Source organism: Ovis aries, chromosome 12, assembly GCF_016772045.2.
Source record: "Ovis aries strain OAR_USU_Benz2616 breed Rambouillet chromosome 12, ARS-UI_Ramb_v3.0, whole genome shotgun sequence".
In the NCBI taxonomy this organism is placed as follows: domain Eukaryota; kingdom Metazoa; phylum Chordata; class Mammalia; order Artiodactyla; family Bovidae; genus Ovis; species Ovis aries.
Window position 1 is genome coordinate 46,316,285 of NC_056065.1, and position 27,380 is coordinate 46,343,664.

General features: G+C 47.9%; 1 protein-coding gene, 1 long non-coding RNA gene and 1 other non-coding gene across 5 annotated transcripts in view; 1 reads left to right on the forward strand and 2 right to left on the reverse strand.

Moving 5' to 3' along the window:
* The first annotated feature begins 12,967 nt into the window (after window positions 1-12,967).
* Window positions 12,968-27,380, forward strand: part of ACOT7 (acyl-CoA thioesterase 7) — a 101,026-nt gene continuing 86,613 nt past the window's right edge. For 2 of the 3 annotated variants that reach the window (XM_015099249.4, XM_042257344.2), the window contains exon 1: window positions 12,968-13,143. In XM_015099249.4, the coding sequence (XP_014954735.2) occupies window positions 12,989-13,143 (155 nt within the window). In that variant the 5' untranslated portion in view covers window positions 12,968-12,988. Of the gene's footprint in view, window positions 13,144-25,045; window positions 25,240-27,380 lie in introns of those variants that run through there. The other variant, XM_027975710.3, reaches the window with a different exon arrangement.
* Window positions 20,928-25,023, reverse strand: LOC132657469 (uncharacterized). The gene is made up of 3 exons (XR_009595724.1): window positions 24,591-25,023; window positions 22,883-22,950; window positions 20,928-22,796 (listed from the first exon to the last, which is right to left on the reverse strand). It is a non-coding gene; the product is annotated as an uncharacterized LOC132657469 (long non-coding RNA).
* TRNAE-UUC (transfer RNA glutamic acid (anticodon UUC)) lies at window positions 23,080-23,152 on the reverse strand. Its single transcript has one exon. It is a non-coding gene; the product is annotated as a tRNA-Glu (tRNA).

The following is a 27,380-nucleotide window of genomic DNA, read 5'->3' on the forward strand; positions in this document are numbered from 1 at the left end:
TGGCCATATAGTCCATTGAATTCTCCAGGCCAAGATACTAGAGCGGGTAGCCTTTCGCTTCTCCAGCAGATCTTCCTGATCCAGGAATCAAACTGGGGTCTCCTGCATTGCAAGCGGCTCCTTTTCCAGATGAGCTACCAGGGAATCCCCAAGGATCTACCAGAGATTCCATTTATACAGAGTTAACAAACAGGTAACACTAGTCTATGATGCTAGAGGTCGAATGGTGGAACTTTAGTAAGGAGGCAAAGACTGGAAAGGTGTGAAGCTGTTCTGGCAATGTTTTGTTTAATAACTTGGGAGTGTGGAAATTAATGGGAAACCTCATGAAGATGGAGTCAGGAGGCCAGAAGGGGGAACTCTTAGGCAGTACCACTCACCATCAACTGCAGGAAGAACTGCCATTTACGGACCCCAACGGAAGAATTATCAAAAAGAGACATCAATCACAGATCCCAACAGAAAAAGATGAATATTGCATCTCTGACAAGAAATCAACTAACTGAGAAACTGCCAATGAGACAGTCTGAACTGTCACTTTCCTCCAACATACTTTCACTCAGAACAAGCCCTCCCACCTTCCTCCTTTTTCCTCTGTAACGTAACACTCCTCTCCTCTGTTTATTGGTCTTTTGTTATAAAGCTATGGCTTTTGTTATTTAAAAAAACCTATGGCTTTTTTTATAGCTTGCCTGTCCTGAATCACAAATCTCTGCTACTCCTGAATAGACCCATTTTTGCCGCTAAAAAATAACTTTCATTTTTAAGGTCCGCAGAAGCCAGTTATATGTGTTTGTTCACTTTATGAAAATTTGTCAAAAGTACACCTAAAATGTGCACATTTATGAACACAAGTCATACTTTGATAAAAGTTTAAAATACTAGACTAGGGAATTCCCTGGTGGTCCAGTGGTCAGTACACCCTTTCACTGCCGAGGGACTGGGTTCAATCCCAGTTTGGGGAACTAAGATCCCCTCAATAAGGGATAAACCATAAACCACCACCAAAAACACAAGACTAACATGTGTCATTTTCTTATGTGTTTTTTTCCAGTTATCTTCAGCTGCAGTGTTGTAGGCACAGAAGAGGTGCTAAGTTGGATTTAACCAGGGCTGCGGTTTTATCAAGCAAGAAGTCCAAAGAAGCCAGAGAGGGACAAGGGGGCTGCGGGTGGATTCACAGGAAGGCTAGAATGACTGGCGTTGCAACAGGAGCAGGTGAGAATGTAACCAAAAGTGGGGACTGGCTGTTTGCCACTCAAGTGCCAATAAAGAAGCCAGATTGGTGGAAAGAAAAGTTTGCTTTGTTTTGGATGCCTGCAAACTGTGTGTTGGGGGAGGGTTCTCCAGTTCAAAGGTTGCCTCCCCTCCCACTGACAATCAGTGTGTAAGAGCTTTTATAGGTTAGAGGGGGCTACATGCAGAAACAGCACAGTCAGCTCTGATAGCCATTTTTCTTAATAGTCATCTTGAAATTGGTCACCAGTGGTCAGTGTCATCTTGATTGTTTCAAGCACAGTTTACCTTGAGTTCCAAATGGGGTCAATTTGTCCTCATTTCTTTGAGACCAGTTCTCGGAACTGCGGCAGCTTCTGTCATGGCTACACTCTGGTCATCCTGTAGTCAACATCTTCCACCTGGTGGGGCTTTCAGTCTCTGCAAGACAGCTCATAGGATATGGCTTGGAATATTATCTAGGGCCCTTGAGAAGGAACTAAAGGTCCTTGATTATGTTTAATGACTAAACTATTTTATTTAGTCCTGTTGGACTGTTTCAGAAAAGGCAATGGCACCCCACTCCAGTACTCTTGCCTGGAAAATCCCACAGATGGAGGAGCCTGGAAGGCTGCAGTCCATGGAGTCGCTGAGGGTTGGACACAACTGAGTGACTTCACTTTCACTTTTCACTTTCATGCATTGGAGAAGGAAATGGCAGCCCACTCCAGTGTTCTTGCCTGGAGAATCCCAGGGACGGGGGAGCCTGGTGGGCTGCCGTCTCTGGGGTCGCACAGAGTCAGACACGACTGAAGCGACTTAGCAGCAGCAGCAGCAGCAGCATTGGACTATTTTCCTTCCTTTCCGCATTTTGTCACTTCTCTGATTACATCTACACTTTGGCTAAAGTTTGTCCACAGACAAAAGTCAGACAGAGGACACGGTGGGGGCAAGGACCGTAGAGTCCCACCCCGTGTCAAGAAGGGAAGAGAGAAGGTGCGGGAGTTGAGGCCAGGGCGGAGGTGTTTGGGCTGGAGGAGTGAAGGTCTGGAGGAGCTGAGGATTACTGGAGCTGGGAGTGGAGAGCTTAGAAGGAAGATGGTGGTGGAGTCAGACAGAATGATGTCTGAGACTGAAATTTCAGAGGAGTTGTCCTCACTGGTAAAGCTAAGGTCAGGGTGAGATCTTGAGAATGCAGAGCTGAGGCAATGTGGAGGGAAGTCAGGCAGTGGGGGAAGGTTCTCGCCATGGATTAGCAATCACCTGCGCCACATGGGGAATGGGCTTAGAGAGAGTGATGGTATTCCTGGAGGAATGAGAGGCTATGACAGCTTTGTGATCAGAAGGCTGCAACAAGGAAAGGTAAGGGAGTGCATATTCTGAAGACATTAAAGTTCAAAGAAAATGGTCTGGAAGCACTGATGAGGAAGGACATGACATCTGAGAAATTCTGGATTAGGAATGTTAAGAATCCTCCTATTCACACAGGGAATACTGTATAGCAGCAAACATGGGCAGCCTGCTGCTTCGGGAAACACTGATGCCGCAGCCAGTGATCGCCTGCCCAGAGGAGGGGTGCCTATGCCTGGGGAAGAGCAGGAGGAGACTTCCGGAGGGCTGGTGATGCTGTCTATCTTGATCTGGGGAGTGGCTTCCATGAGTTTATGTATTTTATTACAATGAATCAAGCTGTGCAATTAGAATTTATGCATTTGTCTGCTTGTACGCATTGCTTATAAATATCCAGATGGTACTGTGCGGTGTCAGGTATGATGGTAAAAAGCCTGGCACACAGCCAGGTACATACTGGATGCTCAGTAAGTATTTGCTGGGTGCATGGGAATGATAGTTAATTAGTTATAATGTCAACCACCATGGACTGAGCTCTTCCTGTGGACTAGGCACTTCCCTCAATGATTTATTGCTTTACTTTTTAATATTTATTTATTTGCTTTTGGCAATGTCAGGTCTTAGTTTGTGTCACATGAGATCTTCCTTGTGGCACGTGTGCTTCTCTCTAGTGCAGGGGCCCCTGAGCGCTTGGGCTCACTAGTCACAGCACATGGGCTTGGTTGCTCTGCAGCTTGTGGGATCTTATTTCCCTAACCAAGGATTGAACTTGTGTACCCTGCATTGCAAGACGGATCACCACCAGCAGAGAAGTCCAGTAGTAAAGTCCTGACCCAGTCAATAATTTACATGTAACTCACTTAATCCTCATACAAACTCTATTAGGCTATCTATATCTATAGCCATATCTATTTCATCCCTATGTATATATTATTATCCTTATTTTGTGGATGAGGAAACTCAAGCACAGAGGGGTCAAGAAACTTGCCCGAGGCCACACAGCAAGGATAGTCCCTTGGACTGCAAGTAGATCAAACCAGTCAATACTAAAGGCAATCAACCCTGAATATTCATTGGAACGACTGATGCTGAAGCTGCAGCTCCAATACTTCACCTGATGCAAAGAGCCGACTCATTGGAAAAGTCCCTGATGCTGGGAAAGATGAAAGGCAAAAGGAGAAGGGGGAGGCAGAGGATGAGATGGTTGGTTGGCATCACTAACTCAATGGATATGAATCTGAAGAAACTCCAGAAGACAGCGGAGGACAAGGGAGCCTGGTGTGCTGCAGTCCATGGGGTCACAGAGTCAGATGCAATTTAGGACTGAACAACAACAGAGCAAGGAGGTGTCAGGAGGTGAGTTCATGCCCTGGGGCCTCAGATCCCTTCATCTTAATCTCTTTGCCAAATAAGGCAGCCACCCCACTATCAGTTATGATCCCCCCAAGGGCATCCCCTAACATCGAATCCTTCTGGTTTACTGTACTGCTAAGGAAAAGAGCAGCCCAGGTCCCTGAGTGACCTGGACACTTTGACGTGGAGCTTCCCCCAGATCAGGCAGCAGCTTGCTTAGAAATCGGTCTTTCCCTGGGGATCCTGCAGAGAACAGGGTCATTTTAGACACACACCCCAGTTTTGGCATCTGCCAGGTGGGGCTGGCTGACGCGCAACATCATCCCTCTTCACAATGCCACATTGACAGGAAACTCAATTTAAGCATCTCTTGAAAATAAGGGCCCTTTGGCTCTTCAAACAGCAATTGATTTTTTTTTTTTTTGGCTGTGTCAGGTCTTTTGGTGCTGCACGCAGGATCTTCACTGAGTCATGTGGGATCTTTCCTTGCGGGGCATGGACTCTCTAGTTGTGGCACGTGGGCTCCGGAACAAGTGGGCTTAATTGCTCGATGACATGTTGGACCTTAGTTTCCAGACCAGGGATTGAACCTGTATCCCGTACTTAACACCGGACCACCCGGGAAGTCTGAATCAGCAATTACTTAATGAATGAAACAAACATTTTTCTCCAGGTCCCTTCAGAAACAAGTAAGAATACTCTAGTATTTTTTTTTTCTTTTTTGCTATCATATGTGTGAGACTAGCAGAGTGACTCTGACTTTGGGTGGCTTTTGCTGTAATCATGAGGTTCCCCATAAAAATTTGGACATGGGAAAGTTCATTCTGATTTTTAGCAAGCACTAGCTGTGGGCTGAAGCCTGACAGTTTAAGGATGAAGTATGTGGAAACTCACTCAGCCCCCAGGTGCCGCTACAGAGCTCCTAACTCAGAGACCAGGCGCCTGGCTGGCTTGCCAGGCCAAAGGCGTCTGAAGGTCTCTCTCTAACCTATTAATGTGCAGGCACCAGGGCATGGCTATAATGCTAGATTTAAAGCTTGACCTACTTAAGGTCCAAGAGATGATTTCTAAATGCTTCATTTGGAAAATGAATCTACATCTATCCTTAACTCATGGTGTTTTTAAAATTTAAACATTTTTTTTCCTCTGTGTTTTTCTTTTCCATGTAATGACTTGTCTTCTTGGCTTGACTTCTCAGATTAGGGGTCCTGCTTTCAAATGCTTCCTTTATTAGTTTTGGGATTCATTGGTAGCTCAGCTGGTAAAGAATCCGCCTGCAGTGCAGGAGATCTCGGTTCGATTCCTGGGTAGGGAAGATGCGCTGGAGAAGGGATAGCCTACCCTTTCCAGTATTCTTGGGCTTCCCTGGTGGCTCAGCTGGTAGAGAATGTGCCTGCAATTTGGGGGTCCCTGGTCTAGTTCCTTGGTTGGGAAGGTCCCCTGGAGAAGGGAATGGGCTACCCACTCCAGTATTCTGGCCTGGAGAATTCCATGGACTGTAAAGTCCATGGGGGTCACAAAGAGTCGGACACGACTGAGCGACTTTCACTTTCTTATTAGTTTTAGGTTTCCTTGGAGGGTTCATTCTGGGGTCAGAGTCCCAGGGCTTCATGCTCAATTTTAAAGGTGTTAGGAATGTGGTGCACATGGGGTCGTGGGGTCTGCTCGCTAGACAGCCTCTGCAGTTCCCTTTGAGAGTCAGTCCTCCCTTTGTGAACCAGGGCTGTAGGGGTGTTGGGATAGGGGGTTGCACTTCTCTGTTTACATATTTCCTCCTGGCAACAGGAGGGTTGTGTCCACTCACTTCAGTAAACAAGCACAGTCACGAAGCATCCAGCATCCCTTAAGAAACACAAGTCTTTTTTTTTTGGACTGTGCCAGGTGGCATGTGGGATATTAACTCCCTGACCAGGAACTGAACCAGGGACCCCCTGCAGTGGAAGTGCAGAGTCTTAACCACTGGACTACCAGAGAAGTCCCCAAGAAACCCAAATTTTTAGTAAAACAGCTCAATACGACCAACATTAAAAGAAACAGAGACAGGACTTCCCTAGTGGTCCAGTGGTTAGGGCTCTGTGCTTCCACTGCAGAGGGCCTGAGTTTCATCCCTGGTCTGGGAACTAATATCCTGCAGGATGCGGATGTGAGGCACAGCCAAATAAATAAATATAAAAGGAATAGACAAGCTATGTGAGTGGGGGTTGAGGGGGCAGGCCCCCCTCTCCCAGTAGCATCCTCTGCCCAGTGCCCAGGAGGACAAGCAGTGCCTGGAGAATCCTGTAGTGTCCTTCTCTAGTATGAAGCCCAGCTTGAATGAGGGGGACCCTAGTGAGAGGGCTCTGTCCCAAGGCCGGGATCTGAATCTGTCTGGTCAAACGACCCTGGGCCCAGGAATTCAGGACAGCCTGGTTCCGGGCTGGTTCACACCACTTGTGTGCTGCCCCTTCTCTGTGCCAGGTGCTCTTCCAAGTGCTTTTTTAAAAAAAGTTAATTTAATTTTCAGTTGCACTGGGTCTTTGTTGCTGTGCTTGGGCTTTGTCTAGCTGTTGCAGTGCTTGGCCTCCTCTTGTTGCAGAGCACAGCCTCTAGGTGCGTGGGCTTTGGTAGTTGTAGCCCATAGGCTTAGTTGCCCCACAGCATATGGAAGCTTTCTGGACCAGGGACTGAACCTATGTCCTCTGCATTGGCAGGTAGATTCTTAACCACTGGACCACCAGGGAAGTCCCTAGTCAATTTAAAAAATAATATTCAGGTTTCTTTGTTGTCATTCAGTTGCTAAGTCATGTCTGACTCTTTGCAACCCCATGGGCGGCAGCACGCCAGGCTTCCCTGACCATCACCAACTCTCGGAGCTTGCTCAGACTCATGTCCATTGAGTTAGTGATGCCATCCAACCATCTCATTCTCTGTCATTCCCTTCTCTGCCTGCCTTCAATCTTTTCCAGCATCAGGGTCTTTTCCAATGAGTCAGTTCTTTGCTTCATGTGGCCAAAGTATTGGAGTTTCAGTTTCAGCATCAGTTCTTCCAATGAATATTCAGGACTGATTTCCAGAATGAGAGGGAAATAAAGTTCATTAGAGTGGGAGACGCTGTTAGAACAGCGGGCCAGCTCAAGGGAGAACTGACGTTGAACAGGGGTCCTTAGTCCACTTTTATACCCAGGGTACAAGGAATGGGATAGGGGTCTTGCGGGTCATTTGCTGATTGGATGAGGCACGTATACTGGGTGGGGGAAGAGTAGGGCAAATACCTTCTCCCTATGGGGTAGGAGGGGAGACACATTATATACTGTTCCATTAATAGTTACAACATGGGAGAGGGAAGGACAACAAGGGTCTGGTTTTTCTGTTCCTGCATTCCAACACCTTCCTTGTTTTATCTGCTCTTTTGTCCTTGGGTCACCACACTAACCAGGGACTGAACCTGGACAACTGCAGTGAAAGCCCAGAATCCTAACCGTTAGTGCCTGTGTGTGCTCAGTCGCTTTAGTTGTGTTTCTTTGTGACCCCATGACTGTAGCTCACCAGGGTCCACTGTCCACGGGATTCTCCAGGCAAGAATACTGGAGTGGTTTGCCATGTCCTTCTCCAGGGGATCTTCCCAATTCAGGGATGGAATCCATGTCTCTTACGTCTCCTGCATTGTTGGTGGATTCTTTACCTAACCACTAGGCCTCCAGGGAATTCTCCCTTATTTTCAACCTAAGTAATTATTTTCAGCTAATTTTCAAAGAGATTATACCAATTTATATTCCACCATTGGTGTGTGTGAATTCCTGTTGCTTCATATTCATTAGTCTATAGTGACATGCTGCTGCTGCTGCTGCTATGTCGCCTCAGTCGTGTCCGACTCTGTGCGACCCCTTAGATGGCAGCCCACCAGGCTTCCCTGTCCCTGGGATTCTCCAGGCAAGAACATTGGAGTGGGTTGCCATTTCCTTCTCCAATGCATGAAAGTGAAAAGTGAAAGTGAAGTCCCTCAGTCGTGTCCAACTCTTAGCGACCCCATGGACTGCAGCCTACCAGGCTCCTCTGTCCATGGGATTTTCCAGGCAAGAGTACTGGAGTGGGGTGCCATTGCCTTCTCCGAAACTTTCAGGGAAAGGACTAGGGGGTAAGGCCTAAAGAGAGGCCTCACCTGTTTTTATTAAGGCCTCTCTTTAGGCCTTACCCCTTAGTCCTTTCCCTCAAAGTTTACAAGTGTCAAGTTTATATCTTTCCAAAAAATTTTGAATAAATTTTTACATGATGCTTTTCATTACAATTTGTAGACAATATTTCTGGTCCGAAGAAAGTGTGTGCAAATTAAGTAACTGCTGCTGTTAAATATGATGCTGTTAGCAAACCTCTCTTGATTTATTATTATAATGTTTATTGCTTATTACGTGCTCTTCTAGGAGCTTGGAATAGCACCATGAACAAGACAGTAAAAATTCCTGCCCTCAGGGAACATTCATTCTAGTTAGGCAAGAAAAACTAAATCAAGGAATAAAATAAATATTGAATGGTATTAAGTGCAAAGGAGAAAATTCAGCCAGAAAAGAGGATAGGGAACGTGGAGGGCTTGTAACTTAGATAGGATGGTGGGGAAAGGCCTCGTTTATTTTTATTTATTTTTTTTTTTGGAAGTTTCATGTTTATTTTGGTAAATGTCCATACATTTAAAAATATGCTTAGCTATTTTTCATGCTTTACAGATAATGTCTAGAGGTAGTGAATTCCAGCATGTTTCTTTTTTTTTTTTTTTTTTGTCTTATTATTTTTTTTTTATTTTAATTTTAGTTTTTTATTTTTTAAATTTTAAAATCTTTAATTCTTACATGCATTCCCAAACATGAACCCCCCTCCCACCTCCCTCCCCATAACAACTTTCTGGGTCATCCCCATGCACCAGCCCCAAGCATGCTGCATCCTGCGTCAGACATAGACTGGCGATTCAATTCACATGATAGTATACATGTTAGAATGTCATTCTCCCAAATCATCCCACCCTCTCCCTCTCCCTCTGAGTCCAAAAGTCCGTTATACACATCTGTGTCTCTTTCCCTGTCTTGCATACAGGGTCGTCATTGCCATCTTCCTAAATTCCATATATATGTGTTAGTATACTGTATTGGTGTTTTTCTTTCTGGCTTACTTCACTCTGTATAATCGGCTCCAGTTTCATCCATCTCATCAGAACTGATTCAAATGAATTCTTTTTAACGGCTGAGTAATACTCCATTGTGTATATGTACCACAGCTTTCTTATCCATTCATCTGCTGATGGACATCTAGGTTGTTTCCATGTCCTGGCTATTATAAACAGTGCTGCAATGAACATTGGGGTACATGTGTCTCTTTCAATTCTGGTTTCCTCGGTGTGTATGCCCACCAGTGGGATTGCTGGGTCATAAGGTAGTTCTATTTGCAATTTTTTAAGGAATCTCCACACCGTTCTCCATAGTGGCTGTACTAGTTTGCATTCCCATCAACAGTGTAGGAGGGTTCCCTTTTCTCCACACCCTCTCCAGCATTTATTGCTTGCAGATTTTTGGATCGCAGCCATTCTGACTGGTGTGAAGTGGTACCTCATTGTGGTTTTGATTTGCATTTCTCTAATAATGAGTGATGTTGAGCATCTTTTCATGTGTTTGTTAGCCATCCGTATGTCTTCTTTGGAGAAATGTCTATTTAGTTCTTTGGCCCATTTTTTGATTGGGTCGTTTATTTTTCTGGAATTGAGCTGCAGAAGTTGCTTGTATATTTTTGAGATTAGTTGTTTGTCAGTTGCTAAAGGCCTCGTTTAGAACATGATATCAAAGACTTGAGGATGTGAGGTGGTGAGCCCATGTGTGCCTGAGGAAAGGGTGGCCTGGGTGTATCTGGGGACTACGGGAGGGGTCATATCACTGGGGATGAGCAAGGGGGAGAGCAGGATCAGAGGCCACACATAGGGAGGAAGGAATGGGCAGATTCTGGAATCATAGGGAAACATCATCACATTCTAGCCATTTAAATATTTTAATTAATTTTTGGCTGAGCTGGGTCTTTGTGGCTTTGCACAGGCTTTCTCTAACTGTGGTGAAAAGTGAAAGTGAAATCTCTCGTGTTCGAGACCCCATGGACTGTAGCCTACCAGGCTCCTCTGTTCATGGGATTTTCCAGGCAAGAACACTGGAGTAGGTTGCTATTTCATTCTCCAGGAGATTTCCCCAATCCAGGGATTGAACCCGGGTCTCTGCCATTGTAGGCAGATACTTTACCATCTGAGCCTCCAGGGAAGTCCAACTTTGGTGAGGCAGGGGCTACTCTTTGTTGCGGTAGGCCGCCTTCTCATTGTGGTGGCTTCTCTCTTTGCACAGGCTCTAGGGGGTGTGGTTTTTCACTAGTTTCAGCACTAGGGCTCAGTAGCTGTGGCGAACACCTTAGTTGCTCCACAGGATGTGGAATCTTCCTGGACCAGGGATGCACAGGTGTTCCCTGCACTGGCAGACGGATTCTTCTCCACTGAGCCACCAGGGAAGTCCCAGACTTATTTTGAACATAGAGCTGGCAGGATTCACCCATGGGCTGGATGAAGGGTATGAGAGGAACTGTTAGCTTGAGCAACTGGAAGGAAGGAACTGTAATTTACCAAGATGGGGAAGACTGCAAGAGGACTAAGTCTGGGGCAGTGAGAGATGTCTATTATATAACCACAGTGAGGTATGGCCTCGGCCAGGGACACAAAAATCTGGGATTTAGGGGAGAGGTCTAGGCTGGAGACATCTGGTAAGTAGTTGTTCAATCGATAGGATTTAAAGCCATAAAACAGGATGAGCCCCCAAGAGTCCAAACATTGCTTGGGGGTTCTCCAAAGTCCTGAGAGGAAGGAATGGATGGACCAGCACAGCAAGCTGTACAGAGAGGCCAGGAGTAGGAGAGTACGTGGCAAGGAATAAGCATTTCAAGAAGGATCATGCCAGCTCCATACTGTTGAGAAGTCAAGTAAAATGACTTCTGACAAAGGATTATTGGATTTAGCAACTTGCAAGGAATTAGTGACCTTGATAAATTGAGCGGAAGAGACAAAAGCTAGAGTGGAGTGGGTTCCAAATAGAACGGAAGTGGGGGAAGAGGAGAGCGGCTGTGTTTATAAACAGCTCTTTTGAGAAGTTTTACTGAAAGAGAGGGATGGAAATGGCCCCACTAGCTTGAGAAGAAAGTAGGAAAAAAAACCCTAAAATGGGGAGGTGACAGACTCTTTGAGATCAGTGTAAATCTCATGATTTTTGCTAAGGGATTGGGTCCCCCACTGCTCTCCTTTAAAGCAGAGCAACATCATAAACCATTGGCAATCACACACAAGTGGATTACCTCGGACTATGGTTTTTCTCCCTACAGAATCCAGGACACAATCAGTGGGTTGGCTGTTATCTTCCCTGGCTTCCTCTGGCCTGGGGGGCCCTATCACACCAAACTGCTGACAGATGCTGTCTTGGGCCAAAGGGTAGCCACATCCTTTTCCAAAGGTGCTGATTTTGCTCCAGGTTTTTTTTTTGGGGGGGGGGCCTCACCCTGGGAGGGACCTGGCTATTTAATCCTGAACCACTTAGCCCAGTCCCCAGTCTAGGAATTTCCTCAGCAGGTGGTAGGAGTCAGGTTTTTTGTGTCCTGGCTTTGTCCCCCAATCAGATTTTGAGCTTTTTGAAGAAAAGAATATCTTCAAGTCTCACAGTCCTGAGCCCACCTACACATGTAGGGCAGGGCTTCAGGAAATCCTCATCCCTTTGTACTGACTGTCCTAGAATGGCTGTTTAGAGAGTGGGAATGAGCAGGGAAGGTGAGCACAGAGAGTAAGAAAGGCCCTAACTTCTTCACCTGCTTTCCCTGATGAACTCATTTCATCTCCCCACAGATCTGGAAGGTGACTATTATTACACCATTTTATAGATAAGGAATCTGCCTTGCCTACCACTGCAGAGCCTGCTAGTGCTCCTGGGTTCCATCACAAATCTATTTCAGGACCTATATTGGAAGAAGTTAAACAGGCTTGGTGACCTTAGATGCTTCCAGCGATTTAATTAGTATAAACGGGGGGAGGAAAAATAAGGGCAACACACTTCAGTATTCTTGCGTGAGAAGTCCCATGGACAGATAAGCCTGATGGGGGTGGGGAGGTGAGAGGGCTACAGTCTATGGGGTTGCAGGAGAGTCGGACACGACTTAGCCAATCAACAACCAACAATAAATAGGAGAGGTTGATTTCCGTGGGTTTTGATTTTTAAAAGCTGACTACAGAAGTAATTTGCGTTCCTGGTAAAAAGCTCGGAAAGTCAAGTCTCACAAGGAGTAAAAAGTTCTCCAAAATTCCGCAGGCAGAGTGATCACTTCTCCTCTATTTCTTGCGTGGATTTGGTCGTGAATTGCACTACAGGGCACGCGTTGTGCAACATAACAGACCTTTAGGCCTCCTCTCTCTGCAGGACACGCATCGCTAACCAAAGGCTCCGCTCTCTGGGCAAGTCTTTCAGAAATGACCCAGAGGTGGTTTCCAGCGGGGGGATGTGGACAGATCCCAGTTCCCGGCTTCTGCGTGTCCCTGCAGCAGAAGCACTCGCTGAAGCCTGATGGTTCCGGGCTCCCAGGTTGGTGCACTCACGTGCCTCCCGGCTCGGCCATGAAGGCTCCTTTACGGTAACCCCCCCCAAATTTCCTCTCAGGGCTCATCTGAGAAGGCGCGTGCCGGCCGCGGCCTCCCGCTGGCCTTTCAGCCCACGCGGAAGTCAAGGCCTCCGCGTACTGCCTCGCCGCGCGATGGGCGCGCCCCTAGGCTCACGAACTGTCGGGCACGGGCGGGGGAAATCCCCATACGAACACGCTCGGCGCGGGCCGAGGCTCACTCTCGCGGCCGCCCAGTCCCATGCCGGCGCCGCCCAACCGCCGCCGAACCTTCTGGAAGCGGCGCCCCGCCGCCGCCGCCAGAACCGGACGCCGGGGGAGCGGACGCTGGCCCAGGGGCGGGGCGAGGGCGGGTATGCGGGGCGGAGCTTCGAGGGAGGCCGCGTTCGATTCGCCTTTGGCGATCAGGCGCCGCCTCTCTGGCGCCATGGCTCCTCCTCCCCCCGCCCCCTCCATGGCGCCGCCCGGGCTCATTCATTCCGCGCCCGGCCTGCTAGACACCTGCGCGCTCCCTCAGCCGCCCGCCGCCGCCACAATGTCGGGCCCCGCCGCCGAGACCCCGTCTGCCATCCAGATCTGCCGGTAAGAGGGGCGCGCGGCGGGCGGACGGGCGGCCAGAGGGCCTGGCGGACCCCCACCGGCCCCACGCCCTCCCCTACCCAGTCTCCGCCTCCGCCGAACCAGTCACCTCCGGACCCCGCCCGCCGCGGCCGGGATGCTCCTTAGATGCCACAGAGCCGGCAGCCTCCCCGCGCGCCCCCGCGCCGGCCTCCGGCGCATCTCTTGGGCGGCGCCGCGGTCACGCAGGCCGTTTGCGCAAGGAAGCGGCGCGGCGCCCTTCCCAGGGCGGGGGTCGGAGCGCGGCACCCCGCGCCCCGCCCAGCTCTGCCCCGCCGGGTGCCTGAGCATGCAGGGGCCCCACCCCAGGTCCCACTGAGACCCCTTATTCGAGGTCGTTATCCGGGCGGTGGTGCAAAGCCATCCGGATCCCCGAACATGTGCGGCGCAGGTAACCCACTCGGCTGGGTGGCGGCCAGAACCCTTTGAGCCCTGGAGTAGGCGCCCGAGTGGGCGAGGGGCTGCAGTTACGCAGTCCTTGCAGTACCTTGCTCAGGTTTTGGTGTGGAGGAGGTGGCTGTTAACAGGAAAAAGAGGAAATACCTTTCCCTTCTGACAGCTCAGAGCTAAGAACAGAGGATGGTCCATTGAGCCCGGAAGCATCTTACAGAATGGGGGTAAAGGGTGCTTGTCAGGGGCCCACCCCAGCCTTCCTCCACCAGTGCTTGTGGGTAGAGGGCCCGAGGATGCCGGAGACCTCGAGCCGGCTCATTTCCGACCGGAGCAGGGTAACCTCAAGGTTACCTTTCATTCCCTCGGACAGAACGGAAGCGGGTATAGCCTGAGCTGAGGAAGGGCTAGGAGTCTGGAAGGCCCTGCAGGCTCACAGGGCCTGTGCTTCCTGCACCACTGACAGTGACAGCACCTTCCTGTTTGGGCTCGGCTCCTCAGATTCACATTGACTTTGGGTTCAAGCCAAGTTGATTTCCTGAGGATATTGACATCTCGGAAGAGACAAAGGCTAGGCTCGCTGTGCTGGATCCGTGGGGGTCCCCTGAACCCAGCCCTACTTCTGACTCAGTCGGAGTCCTGTCCTGACCTCAAGGTCAGTTTTGACTTTTCTAGGGAGAGGAAATCTTTGAGAGAGCCTTGTGCCATTGATTTGTTATTGGCTGTGTGACTGTCCTGGCCCCGCCTACTCCAGGTTTGGGGGGTGGTAATCGAAGTAACTGATCGTAAGAGACAGACAGGCCTGGAATCGGGTCCTTGGGGTCAGTCTCTACCTCATAATGGCCAGGTGACCTTGGAGCTCATCATTTGCAAAGGGTTTGTTCATTATTTGCGTCTGGTTTGGTGTGCCCGGCATTTCCGGGAGGGTGGATGACAGGGATCCCAGGAGACTCTTAAGGTCATCCAGCCACAGGAGGAGGGAGAGGGTGCAGCTCCTGATAGGTCTCCTGTCTCCAGACCCACCTGTTTTCCACCTGCTCTCTGCAAAAGCAGATACTGATTTCAGTCTACTCATGGAAGGCTGGGCTTTTATTAATACTTCATCAGGATGGTGAATAGCCCATCTATACATAGTACTTTTTAAAAAACCAGCTTCTAATATAGTTAATCAACAGCCTTAGGCACTTACACATGGGCCCATACTTCTCGCTCATAACGCCTGCTTACCTGGTTGCCTCTCCAGTATTCACAATGGCACATTGTTTTGGATTTGGGACACGAGGGTGTGATCCCTGGTGGAGGTGAGCCTCAGGTGGCCAACACAACTGTCAAAGAGAGTGGGAGGGGGTTGTGATGGGGTCCCTGGTCACGAGGGCTTGGCCCAGAGAAACCCCAGGACACTGTAGTGGAGGTAGCAGCAGGGTGGAGCCCTTTAAGGACATCTGAGCAGACACCCCATGTTGAAAGAGGAGCCTTCTGGCCTAGAGCAGCTCAGCCATGAATTTAATTAAGTGTCCCTGATTGCCTTCAAGGAGTAAAATCCCCCTAGGGAGGGTCCCCAGCTTAGGGAGTTCACAGTCTAGCAGGGAGAGGATCCCACAACCCCCACCATCCTAGACAAGAGTTGTCCCATGCTCTTGGTTCAGAAGGAGGTGTTGAAGGGAGAGGGGCTCTAAAGGCTGGGGAAGGCAGTGCCAGGCCTAGCTGTGAATATGGCCTCTGCCTCTTGGAAGCTGCCAAGCTTTTTGACCCTCATTTTATCATGTGTGCTCCAGGTGCTAAACAAAGTGTTATCCAGGGCCTGGCAGAATGGCTTCCACCTTGTCAGTAAATGGAAACTCTTTTTGTCTGAGAAGCGAGACCCAGACTCAGGAAGCTGAGGGCCTGGTTGGCATCCCAGTTCTGCCTCTTGCTGGTGTGGGCTTCAGACGTCAGTATTCTTGCCTTGTGCCTGATGTCACTGTGAAATAAAAGGCCTTTGGCACAGTGCTGGGCAGTTGTAAACAAAAGGAGCCGGTTACCTCAGAGCCTGAACTTTGGACAGCAATCCGCTGCGGTGTGCTGCCTCCTCCTTCTTTGCTTTTCTGGATGCAACCAGGGATCAAACCTGTGCCCCCTGCATTGGAAGCGACACATCTTAACAGCTGGACTGCCAGGGAAGTCCCATGTACCCTCGTTATGACTGAGCCCCACAAGAAAGCTCTGCAACAGCATTTAAAGTCTCAGAAGAGCCTTTTTCTTTGGTTTTATTCTTAGTGATGCTAATTCATATCTTGTTAACAAATTGCTTTTTCCCTTGTTTGATCCAGAGTTCTAGAATGTCAGATGGGAATGACCCCTAGAAACTCCCAGCCCAACTCTGTCATTTTACAGATAGGGGAAAATGAGGCTCTCAGAGGTTACAGACTTGGACCAGGGTGGCCTTGGACCCAGACAGCCAAGGGAGTGAAGGCAGCTGGTGGGTTGTTCCCTGTCAGGTGTTCCATTGTGTTTTTTTTTTTTTTTTTTTCCGCCACACCTTATGGCTCATGGAACTTCCCTGACCAGGAACTAAACCTGCATTCCCTGCAGGGGAAGCACAGTCTTAGCCACTGGACATGAGGGAAGTCCCCCACTGTCATGGTTTGTCTACTGCTCAAGTTCACATTCACATCTAGTTGTGAGGCTCAGTTGTGGCATCAGCATGGGCCCCTAGTAGGAGCCCTTAGGTGTTGGTCCAAATGAAGTTGAAGGTCATGTCCCACACCAGGCTGTTAGAGAGTGATGGAGATGCTCTGTGTCTGCAGGGTGCCGGGCACTAGCCACAAGTGGCCACTGAGTGCCTGGGATGTGGTTGGATGTGGAGGAATGAATGTTTAATTGCATTTGTTTGTTGCTGCTGTTGTTTGGTGAGTAAGTAGTGTCGGACTCTTGCGACTCTGTGAACTGTAGCACACCAGGCTTCTCTGTCCATGGGATTTCCCAGTCAAGAATACTGGAGTGGGTTGCCATTTCCTTCTCCAGGGGAATCTTCCCAACCCAAGGATCGAACCCAACCCAAGGATTGAACCCTTGTCTTCTGCACAGGCAGGCAGGTTCTTTACCACTGAGCCACCAGGGGAGTCCCACGTTTAAATTTGTTTAAGTGTAAACAGGCTGGCTTCCTGTGGCTGGTGGCTACCTTACGGGACAGTGTAGTAAGGAGAGGAATTTAAAAACCAGAATTCCTGGTAGGTCTCTGATGGCAAGGTTTCCTAAGGGAAGCTTGGGGAAACTTTGTGGGGACTAGTTAGCTCTCCAGCAACAGAGACAGTGGAGGGAGACCTTGGCAGACAGCCTCCCGGGCAGCTAACCTGGAATCCTTTGTAGGTAGATGTGTCAAGTCTACAAGGTTTTCTTCTGCTTGCCCTGCTTTTCCATGTAAATCTGCTCCTAAGTGTCTTGAGCTCAGGGACTGCTTTGTTTTCTCTTGTGCCAGGAATGCCTAGCAAAGCACCTGATGCCAGTAAAGATGAATGGAATGGACCTGAATTTTAGTACAATTACACCTCATTTTATTGCATCTCAGTTTATTGCGTTTTGAAGGTTGTTCATTGTTCAGTAGCTAAGTTGTGTCCGACTCTTTGGGACCGCATGCTGCAGCATGCCAGGCTTCCCAGTCCTTCACTATCTACTGGAGTTTGCTCAAATTCATGTCCGTTGAGTTGGTGATGCCATCCAACCATCTCATCCTCTGTTGCCCCCTTTTCCTCCTGCCTTCAGTCTTTCCCAGCATCAGGGTCTTTTCCATTGAGTCAGTTCTTCACATCAGGTGGCCAAAGTATTGGAGCTTCAGCTTCAGGATCAGTCCTTCCAGTGAATATTCAGGACTGATTTCCTTTAGGATTGACTGGTCTGATCTCCTTGCAGTCTAAGGGACTCTCAAGTCTTTTCCAACATCACAGTTTAAAAGCATCAGTTCTTCTGTGCTAGACCTTCTTTATGGTCCAACTCACATCCATACGTGACTATTGGAAGAGTTATATCTTTGACTATACAGACATTTGTCTGTAAAGTGACTTGTCTGCTTTTTAATATGCTGTCTAGGTTTGTCATAGCTTTTCTTCCAAGGAGCAGCCACCTTTTAATTTCATGGCTGCAGTCACCATCCACATTGATTTGGGAGCCCAAGAAAAGAAAATCTGTCCCTGTTTCTACTTTTTCACCATCTATTTGCCATGAAGTGACGGGACCAGATACCACAATCTTCGTTTTTTGAAGGTTGAGTTTTAAGCCAGCTTTTTCACTCTCCTGTTTCACCTTCATCAACAGGCTCTGTAGTTCCTCTTTACTTTCTGCCATAAGAGTGGTGTCATCTGCATATCTGAGGTTGTTGATATTTCTCCTGGCAATCTTGATTCCAGCTTGTGATTCATCCAGCATGGCATTTCACATAATGTACTCTGCATATAAGTTAAATAAGCAGGGTGACAATATACGGCTGGTGGTGGTGTTCAGTTGCCTAATTGTGTCTGATTCTTTGTGACCCCCATGGATTGCAGCATGCCAGGCCTTTCTGTCCCTCGCCATCTCCCAGAGTTTGTCCAAGTTCATGTCCATTGCATTGATGATAGGTACAGCTGGTAGATATGCCAATAAAGATGAATGGATGGACCTGAATTTTAGTACAGGTACACCTCATCTTATTGTGTCTCACTTAATTCCAGTATGAAGGTCCTGCATTTTTTTTGTTGTTGTTGGAAATTGAAGGTTTTGTGGCCACTTTGCATTGTCAGATGATGGTTAGCAATTTTTTAAACATTTATTCATTTTTTGGGCCACGTTAGCATTTTTAAAAAACATTTATTCATTTATTTGGCTGCGTTGTGTCTTGGCTGCGGCATGTGGGCTCTTTGTTGCGGCGCCTGGGCGCCTCTTGTTTTAGAGCATGGGTTCAGTAGTTGTGGTCCACAGGCTTAGTTACCCCAAGGCATGTGAGATATTAGTTCCCCAATCAGGGATCAAACCCATGTCCCCTGCATTGCAAAGCAAATTCTTAACCAGTGGACCAGCAGGGAATTCCTGAGGGTTAGCATTTTTTGGTGATAAATTCTTTTTAATTAAAAAAACTTTAATTGAAGCATAGTTACTGTATAATATTATACAAGGTATAGGTATACAATATAGGTGGGCTTTCCTGGTGGCTCAGCAGTAAGGAATCCACCTGCAATATAGGAGCTGCAGGAGATGCAGGTTTGATCCCTGGGTTGCGAAGATCCCCTGGAGGAGGGCATGGCAACCCACGCCGGAATTCTTGCCTGGAGAATCCCAAGGACAGAGGAGTTTGGCAAGCTACAGTTCATAGTGTCACAAAGAGTCAGACACGACTGACTTAGCATGCATGCATATACGATATAGATATGTGATTTTTAAAGGTTGTACTCCATTTATGCAGTGTAGTCAGTGCTCAGTCGTGTCCAACTCTCTGTGGCTTCATGGACTGTAGCCTGCAGGCTTCTCTATCTGTGGAATTGTCCAGGCAAGAATACTTGAGTGTGTTGCCATGTCTTCCTCCAGGAGATCTTCCTGACCCAGGGATGGAACCTGCGTCTCCTGCATTGGCAGGTGGATTCTTTACCACTAACACCAGCTGGGAAATCCATACGTCATTTATAGTTATAAATATTGGCTATATTCCCCATGCCATAGGTATAAAATAAAATGTTTTTTAAGTTAAGGGGTGTACACTGTTTTTTTAGGCATAATCCTATTGCACATTTAATAGTGTAACTTTTGTATGCACTGGAAACCAAAACAGTCCTGTGACTTGTTTTATTGTGATATGCGTTTTACTAGAACTGAACTCATAATATTTTTGAAGTAGGCCTGTTTGAAATTTTTTTCTCTTCAGGGCTTTGTCTTTGGGCTCACAGCAGAGTTAATGAAAACACAGAATCTGAGTTACAGAAACCACACTTGAAGGTAGTGTTTTGGAACATTCCATAAAACGATGCTCAGTGCTGGCTTCCTTCCTGTGGAGATGTGGGTGCTGTGGGTGAAGATGCAGCCTTTGCAGCCCAGGGAGCCTGTGGTGGGTGAGGCTGTGCTCACCTACCATTCTACCTCTGCCTGTAACCTGGCCAGGCAACCTGGCCTCACCCTTGGCTTGGCACCACCACTGACCAGCTCCCTGGTTTCAGCCAGGCCAGGAGTTGCGTTCCCCTGTGGGTGGGCTTTCTCTGGGAAGGGGGTCCCAATCTGGGGTGGTGACTGTGTTGTGTACCTTCTGGTCCATTTCCTTTAACTCTCAGAGGTGTCCTGAGGAGGAGGGTAAACTCTATGGTCACGCACTCAGGGGCTACTTATATCTGACCAACAGAGGAAGCTTGTTATAAATTCTGATTTCCTGCATACAAATGATTTCAGTAGAAAATCAACAAAATCTGATTTTAGAGCGTTTATGAGATACTTGGGGGAAACTTGGCTAGTCCCTCGATAGTTAAAGATACTAAGGAATTTCTGGTTTTTTCATTGTCCATGCCATGAGGCCTTTGGGACCCTAGTTCCCAGACCAGGGATCAAACCCACACGCCCTGCAGTGGAAATACGGAGTCTTAACCCCTGGACCACCAGGGAAGTCCCTGTGAATTTTTTCCATAACTACCCAAAGCTGGAAAGAACTCACATCTTCATTGTCTGATAAAGAGATAATGAAAAGTACTTGACAACAGCAGCAAGAATCACTGATACACACACACACACACAAAACTCAAAGAGCTACACTGAGTATCTGACTCTATTGATGAGAAATTCTAGAAAAGGCAGAACTGTAGTGATAGAAAGCAGACCTGTGTGCCAGGGGCCAGAGCTGGGGGGAAACCAAGTGCAGAGGGGCAGGAGGGCACTTTGTGCTGTGCTGGAAATGTTCTGTCACAGCTGTGGTCCCTTACACAGGTGTGTGGTGGGAAGGGGGACCCCTTAAGGCTAGGGCCAGAGAACAGGACTCTTGTCTAACACTCAGAAATGAACTGTCCGAGGAGACACACGAGCTGACACAAAGCAAGAGATGTTGTTGGGAAGGGGTGCCTGGGCGGAGAGAAGTAGGGTAAGGGAACCCAGGAGGACTGCTCTGCCCGGTGACTTGCAGTCTTGGGTTTCATGGTGATGGGGTTAGTTTCTGGGGTGTCCTTGGCCAATCAAACCCTCCTGGTGGCACACAGGTTGCTCAGGCAAGATGGATGCCAGAGAGAAGGATTCTGGGAGGTGGTCAGACATGCGGTGTCTCCTTTTGACCTTTCCTGATCTCTTCCAGTTGGTGGTGACTTACTAGTTCCGTGTTCCTTACAAGGCCCTCCTGTTGTAAAATAACTCACACAAATGATGACTAGGGTTGCCTGCTGGGGTCCAGCCCCGGTGGATCCAGGGTAATTCGAAGGTGGGGATGGAATCAGCGTCCTGGAAAAAACTTATTTAATTACAGATATATAGAGAGATTAGAAACGGATAGTGTAGTAGGAAAATTAGTGGAGAAAAAGAGGCTAAATAACTGGTTTGCATGGAATACCAATCACCACCTACGTAGGCCACAGGCATCTTTCCGTTTTCCCGAAGGAGAGGAGGCACTGAGGCCTCCCCGGTCTGATCTCAGAAGCCCAGGCAGAATTAGCAGGCTTGGTGAGTACCCACATTTCAGATGGGAATTCAGCCAGGAAAGCGGGGAGCAAGAAAGAAACGACACGGGGGAATCAGTCTTTCCAGAAACTGATCTGATTCCTTTATTTTTCAGGTTTGTTTATATACCTTTTTGTTATACATAGGGATGAATACAGAGTCACACGGGGGTCAGCAGACCTGACCCTTGTCACAATTAGGTGCTTCATATAAAATTATACAAAGGTCTTATGGGTTTTTACATCATCTTCTAGCCATGAGGTCTGCTGACATTTTATGGCCCTTTCTGATACCAGTCAGTTAACCAGAAAACTTATTTTTCCAGGGGTGATTTTTTCTTAAATCAGGCGTCACCCTCCAAATAAAGTTGCATTCCTATAGGGTGAGGGTGTAGTGAGTTACAATCAAGAAAGGAATTTATTTAACCTAAGGTTTAACATGATTAATCTTAAAGGTTAATACTTATTTCTCCTATATGCTAGTTATATTCATTATAAGGGCAGGGAATATGGAGATTTAGCAGCAAACATCAGCCCAACAAATGAAAACCCTTCACCAATGTTTCCCTTAAGATCTATTTAGTCTTAAGATAGTGATAAAGTTACATTTTTGCATAGCAAGGACACAGTGATTTATAACAAAGTACAGTGGTCTATAATAAAAGAAAATTCATTAACTCAAAAAGTCTAGTATTGCTAACATCAAAAACTACTATATTTCCTTTTCTATATTCCAGATACATTGAAATATATTCCCAGGTGCCTAAGGATATGGAGGCCTGATGGCAATCATTGACTCATCAATGAAAAAAGCCCTACGCTAATACTCCAAACTCTCTGTGCTGTTTATGGTTGAGAGGTTGTCACACAAGCTAGTCTGTCAGCAGAGAGGTTTGACCTGAGACACCCTTGTCACACCCAGGGCAGGGAATTAGCAGTAATTATTGGCACGACAAATGAAAAAACCCTTCACCAATATAATTTCTAATCAACCCACTAATACTATACTAATGATCTTCTAACTTCTCAAAAGAGTCTGTATTTAGAAAGTTTTAAAACATCCCTTGCCTCTCACAGTTGGGAGGCTGTAAACAATCACATGCGGCCAGATGAGCCTGATCAGGCAGGCCAGAGAACCTTCAGAGTTCGTAAGTTGAAACACTCTTGTCACGCCCAGGAATTTTTATTAACTTGGAGCTGCAAGTTAACTCCTTCTCCGAGAGAAATGGTTATGGGGAGAGCCCCCCGTAAAGTACTCTGGTTTTGGGAGTAGATGCTCGGGAACAGGGGGTTTCCTGAGGCTTGATCACGCCTTTTCGTATGCCAAGCTTCCTTCCTCATGACCTTTGCCATGGGCGGAGTTCCTCACGCTGGCCCCCGGCAGTTGCCTGGCCAGGGTGGGCAGTTTCAGAGTGTGCTTCCCCTAACAAGTGTATACACTTTTCAAAAGTGAACTGTAGGTGATTTTACAGTACACACATTGTACCTCAGTAAAGGTTATTATTATTTTTTAAAAAGCCATGACTACAATGCAATTACCTCACCTTAAGGAAAAAAAAAGGGGAATTCTCCGGCAGTCCAGTGGTGAGGTTCCGCATGCTGTGAAGTGCAGTCAAAAAGAAAAGCGTTAACAACTGCAGATTTCAGAACGTTGCGAACGTAGCTGAGGAAACTTGAGCACTTACTTGATATTTAGTGCTATCGAGAGGGTCTCCTTTCTGCTTGCTAAATGGGATGCTGTCCAATTCACAAGCTGTTGAGTAAAGCCAATTAGAAAAAGTTATATTAATGAATTTGTATTATGTTTTAGGTGGCTAATTGTTTTGTGGTTCTGTTTTTATTTTTATTCTTTGGCCCTGGGGCATGGCTTGTGGGATCTTAGTTCCCTGACCAGGGATTGAACCTGGGGCCTTGGCAGTGAAAGTGCCAAGTCCTAACCATTGAACTGCCAAGGAATTCCTGTTGGTCCGGTTTTAAAACAGAGTCTTCATCTCTTGGAGGAAATGCTGAGATATTTACGAATGCCAGCCTGTGCCCTCTGAGGTTTCTTTCAGTCTTGTTACCAAGTCCAAGCTCGCTCTGCTCATCACACAACAGGCCAGTGAATTCGAGAGATGAGGTACTGAGGCAAGGAAAATGACTTTATTCGGAAAGCCAGCTGACTGAGAAGATGGCAGGCTAGCGCCTCAAAATAACCATCTTCTTGGGGTCTGGATGCCAGGTTCTTTTATACATCAGAGAGAAAGAAACAACGAGGAACTAAAGTCAAAAGGCAGAATAGAGAGGGAGGTGCAGTGGGGAAGTAAAGTGAAAGGGTCTTCAGTCTTGCAAAACATCTCCAAGGGAATGGCCAGCCTTAGAAGGGGTGTGTTAATCTCTTCTATTCACAGCTTGTTATTGTTCAGTCTTTCAGTTGTGTTGACTCTTTGTGACCCCATGGACTGTAGCACGCCAGGCCTCCCTGTCCATCACCAACTCTCAAAGTTGCTCAAACTCATGTCCATTGAGTTGATGATGCCATCCAACTGTCTCATTCTCTGTCCTGCCCTTCTCCTGCCTTCAATCTTTCCTAGCATCAGGGTCTTTTATAAAGCATTGGCTCTTCACATCAGGTGGCCAAAGTATTGGAGTTTCAGCTTCAGCATCAGTCCTTCTAATGAATATTCAGGATCGATTTCCTTTAGGATCGACTGGTTTGGTCTGGGACAAACTATCTCTCCAGGAGCTGAACAAAGGCTCTTTAGTTTACTGTCAAGCAGAGGGGCAGGGTCTTCCAGGCATGCCATTAAGTATGATTATAATAACAAATGCAATGGAAAGCAAGTCAAAGAAACAGTTGCAATGTGGAGTCAAAATAGGCTTCTTCCCTGCATCAGTCACACCTGGAAGCTGGAGGGGAGCCAGAGCCCACCTTTTGAAGCTGTTTGCTAACCCACTCCAGTGTTCTTGCCTAGAGAATCCCAGGGATGGCAGAGCCTGGTGGGCTACCGTCTATGGGGTCACACAGAGTCGGACACGACTGAAGTAACTTAGCAGCAGCAGCAGCTGGGGACCTTGGAACCTACTGCCTTCTCTCTACTGAGGAAAGCCTCTTCATGTTGTCCACATTAAAGAATAAGAAGGAGGGACTTTTCCTGGTGGTCCAGAGGTTAAGAATTCGTCTGCCAATGCAGGGGACACGGGTTCCATCCCTGGTCCAGGAAGATCCCACATGTCACAACTAAGACCCGGCACAGCCAAAGAAAAAGAAGTAAAAAGGAGTCACAGCTCCAGACCCATTGCCTCTGTTTCTTGGGAGTCCGGGGTGGGGAACCTGCGTCTTCCTTGGCTCTCTGCTGGAGCCTCACATGGCGACCGCGAACTTCCGCCCTGCGGTGGTGGCGTCTTGCTCACCTGAGCCGTCTCTGGACCCTTGCGCTAGTTGGCAGTTGCCCAGCCTTCCTGTCCACCTGCTGTGTGGAGGCCCTTCCAGCGGGCGGGGGCGAGGGGCTGCTCCTGCCTGCCTGCCTGCCTGATTGATGGTCCTGGAGACGGAACCTTGGTGGGCGTGGATTACAGCCCCACCCATTTCCTCCTGTCCCGCGCACCGATTGTGGTCCTGTGGATACCTTCATTCTTCGTTTGCTCATCAGAGACCCCGGCTCAGCGACTTCATGCTGGGTCACAGATTCTTTCTATCTTGGGCCCTGCAAGCCTGTGAGAGCCACGGCAGCTGCCAGCTGCTGGGAGGAGGGGCCATCCCAGGAGTAGGCGCTCAGCATTCCTGAGCGTCAGGGAGGTCCCTTGAAGGCAGAGAGGCGGTGGCTAAACCCTGTGCCGGCTCAGGGTAAACAGTCTGGGCCGGTCTCTGCAGGATGAGGCTGCTCACCCGGGCTCTCTGCCTCTGTGGGCTACTCAGGCAGGCCGCCTCCAGGAGGCCAGTCGCTGCCCAGGAGTGTCTGGGGCCCAGGAGCTCCAAGAGGCCCGGGCAGAGATGCTGGGCTTCCATCTGGGCTGTTGGAACCAGATCTGCTCTGTTGTCTAAACTTGGTGGCATTACAAGGTAGGATGACAGGGACACTGTGTGCCCTGAGCCATGCTAGGCCTTTGGTGTCCAGCCCAGGCCTTGTGACTCAGGATTTCTTGGTAATGGTTTAGAGTGGACAGTGGGTGCTGGGTGTTGTGAACTGCGTGTTCTGTGGGATTGAGCATGCCCCCCTGTGTATGCATCCTCAGTGGAGACTTGGCATCTTTTTCCACAGGGACCCCACTCAGCTTTGTTGGAGGAGGTGGGCTTTGAGAGCGTGGGATGAGCATGGAGCTCAGAGCACCCTGAGATCGGAGCAGGCTGCTGTGTTGGCAGGTGTCTGCCTGTGCTCAGGCTGCCAGAGGGGGCTGCCGAGAGAGCAGGGGGCTGCAGGTGTCTGCTCTCCTTGCCCCTACCCTCCCCGCATTGAGCTGGGATTTTTTTTTTTTTTGGACTTGTTGAGGGAGGTGGGGGCAGCTGTCCTCATGTGATTGGCTCATCCTCTGGCAATGTAGTGAACTTGGGATAAACCTCCAGTGGGTGGATTCTGATTCTTTGTACCAGCTTTATTGAGTTGTAATTCGCATCCCATTGACGCATCATCCATTGAAGTATGCAGTTCAGTGGCTTTTTGAACATCCAGAGTTGGGCAGTCATTACCACCACCAATTTAGAACATTTTTGTGACCTCTTTGAGAAAAGCCTTTTCTCTCCATTCCCCCTAATCCACTTTCCTTCTCTGTAGACCTCCTTGTTCTCGACATGTCATGCCGCTGGAGCCAAGTGATGTGGTCTTTGTGTCTGGTTTCTGTCACTCAGCACCATGTCTTCAGTGTTCATCGGTGCTGTCACACGTGTCAGTGCTTCCTTCATAATGCTCCACTTATGGATATGTGCCACCCTGTTTAAGGCTTCCCTGGTGGCTCAGATGGTAAAGCATCTGCCTACAGTGTGGGAGACCTGGGTTCGATTCCTGGGTCGAGAAGATCCCCTGGAGAAGGAAATGGCAACCCACTCCAGTATTCTTGCCTGGAAAATCCCATGGATGGAAGAGCCTGGTAGGCTACAGTCCATGGGGTCGCAAAGAGTCGGACACAACTGAGTGACTTCACCTTACCTTACTGTACCACCTTGTTTATCCATTCATCAGCTGATGCATATCAGCGTCTCCAGCTTTTTGGCCTTTATGTGGACATATGTTTTTATTTCTCTTGGGTGGCATCATAAGAAATGTGTATTTGGTTATTGTTCCTAGGTCTTGGCACAGAGCTCCTAAAACCCTTAACATTCCCTGGGTGGTAGTGAAAGGTTGCTGCTGAACCACAAAAAGATGCTGGGATTCTTGGCCTCCGGAGGAGAAGAATTCAGTCCGGGGCCAGAGACGAGGCTTGATCGCTCGGAGCTTTTGTATAATAAAGTTTTATTAAAGTATAAAGGAGATAGAGAAAGCTTCTGACATAGGCATCAGAAGGGGGCAGAAAGAGTACCCCCCTGCTAGTCTTTAGCTGGATGTTATATAGTCACCGGCAGTCTGTTAATGAAAGAAAGGAATGTCTCAAAACTTAAGAATGGCACCAGGCCCCTCACCCATAAGATGTATTTTGGGATAATCTTGGCTCCAAATGGTTCATCTTGGGCCATGAAAGGATTAACTTGAATCTTGAAGAAGGGCAGAGCACCATACAAATAGTGTTATTTACATAGATTAGAGGAACAATATTGGAGTATAACATACTGGTTTATAAGTAGGTTCTGAGCCAAAAGGCAGAACTGACTTGAAGACAGAATTTGGAGTAAATGCATAGTATATTAGCATAGCCTAAGATAAACATTTCCATAAGAAAAAGGCATTTGTTAACTTCAGGTGAAACCAGGTGTCATGGACACAGAGAATTTTAAGAGAAACCTCCTTTTAAATTTGTATAGAGAAGGAAAAAAATATCGCTAGTTTGTTTCGTCCTGCCGCTTAAGAGAGAGAAAATGTCTGACACTTGCAGGCTATTTCCTCCATTTGGAGATCCCTGGCCTTCCTCCCTGTTACCCTCTCAAGTCCAAGGGACTCTTAAGAATCTTCTCCAACACAACAGTTCAAAAGCATCAATTCTTTGGCACTCAGCTTTCTTTATGGTCCAACTCTCACACCCATACATGACTACTGGAAAAACCGTAGCTTTGAC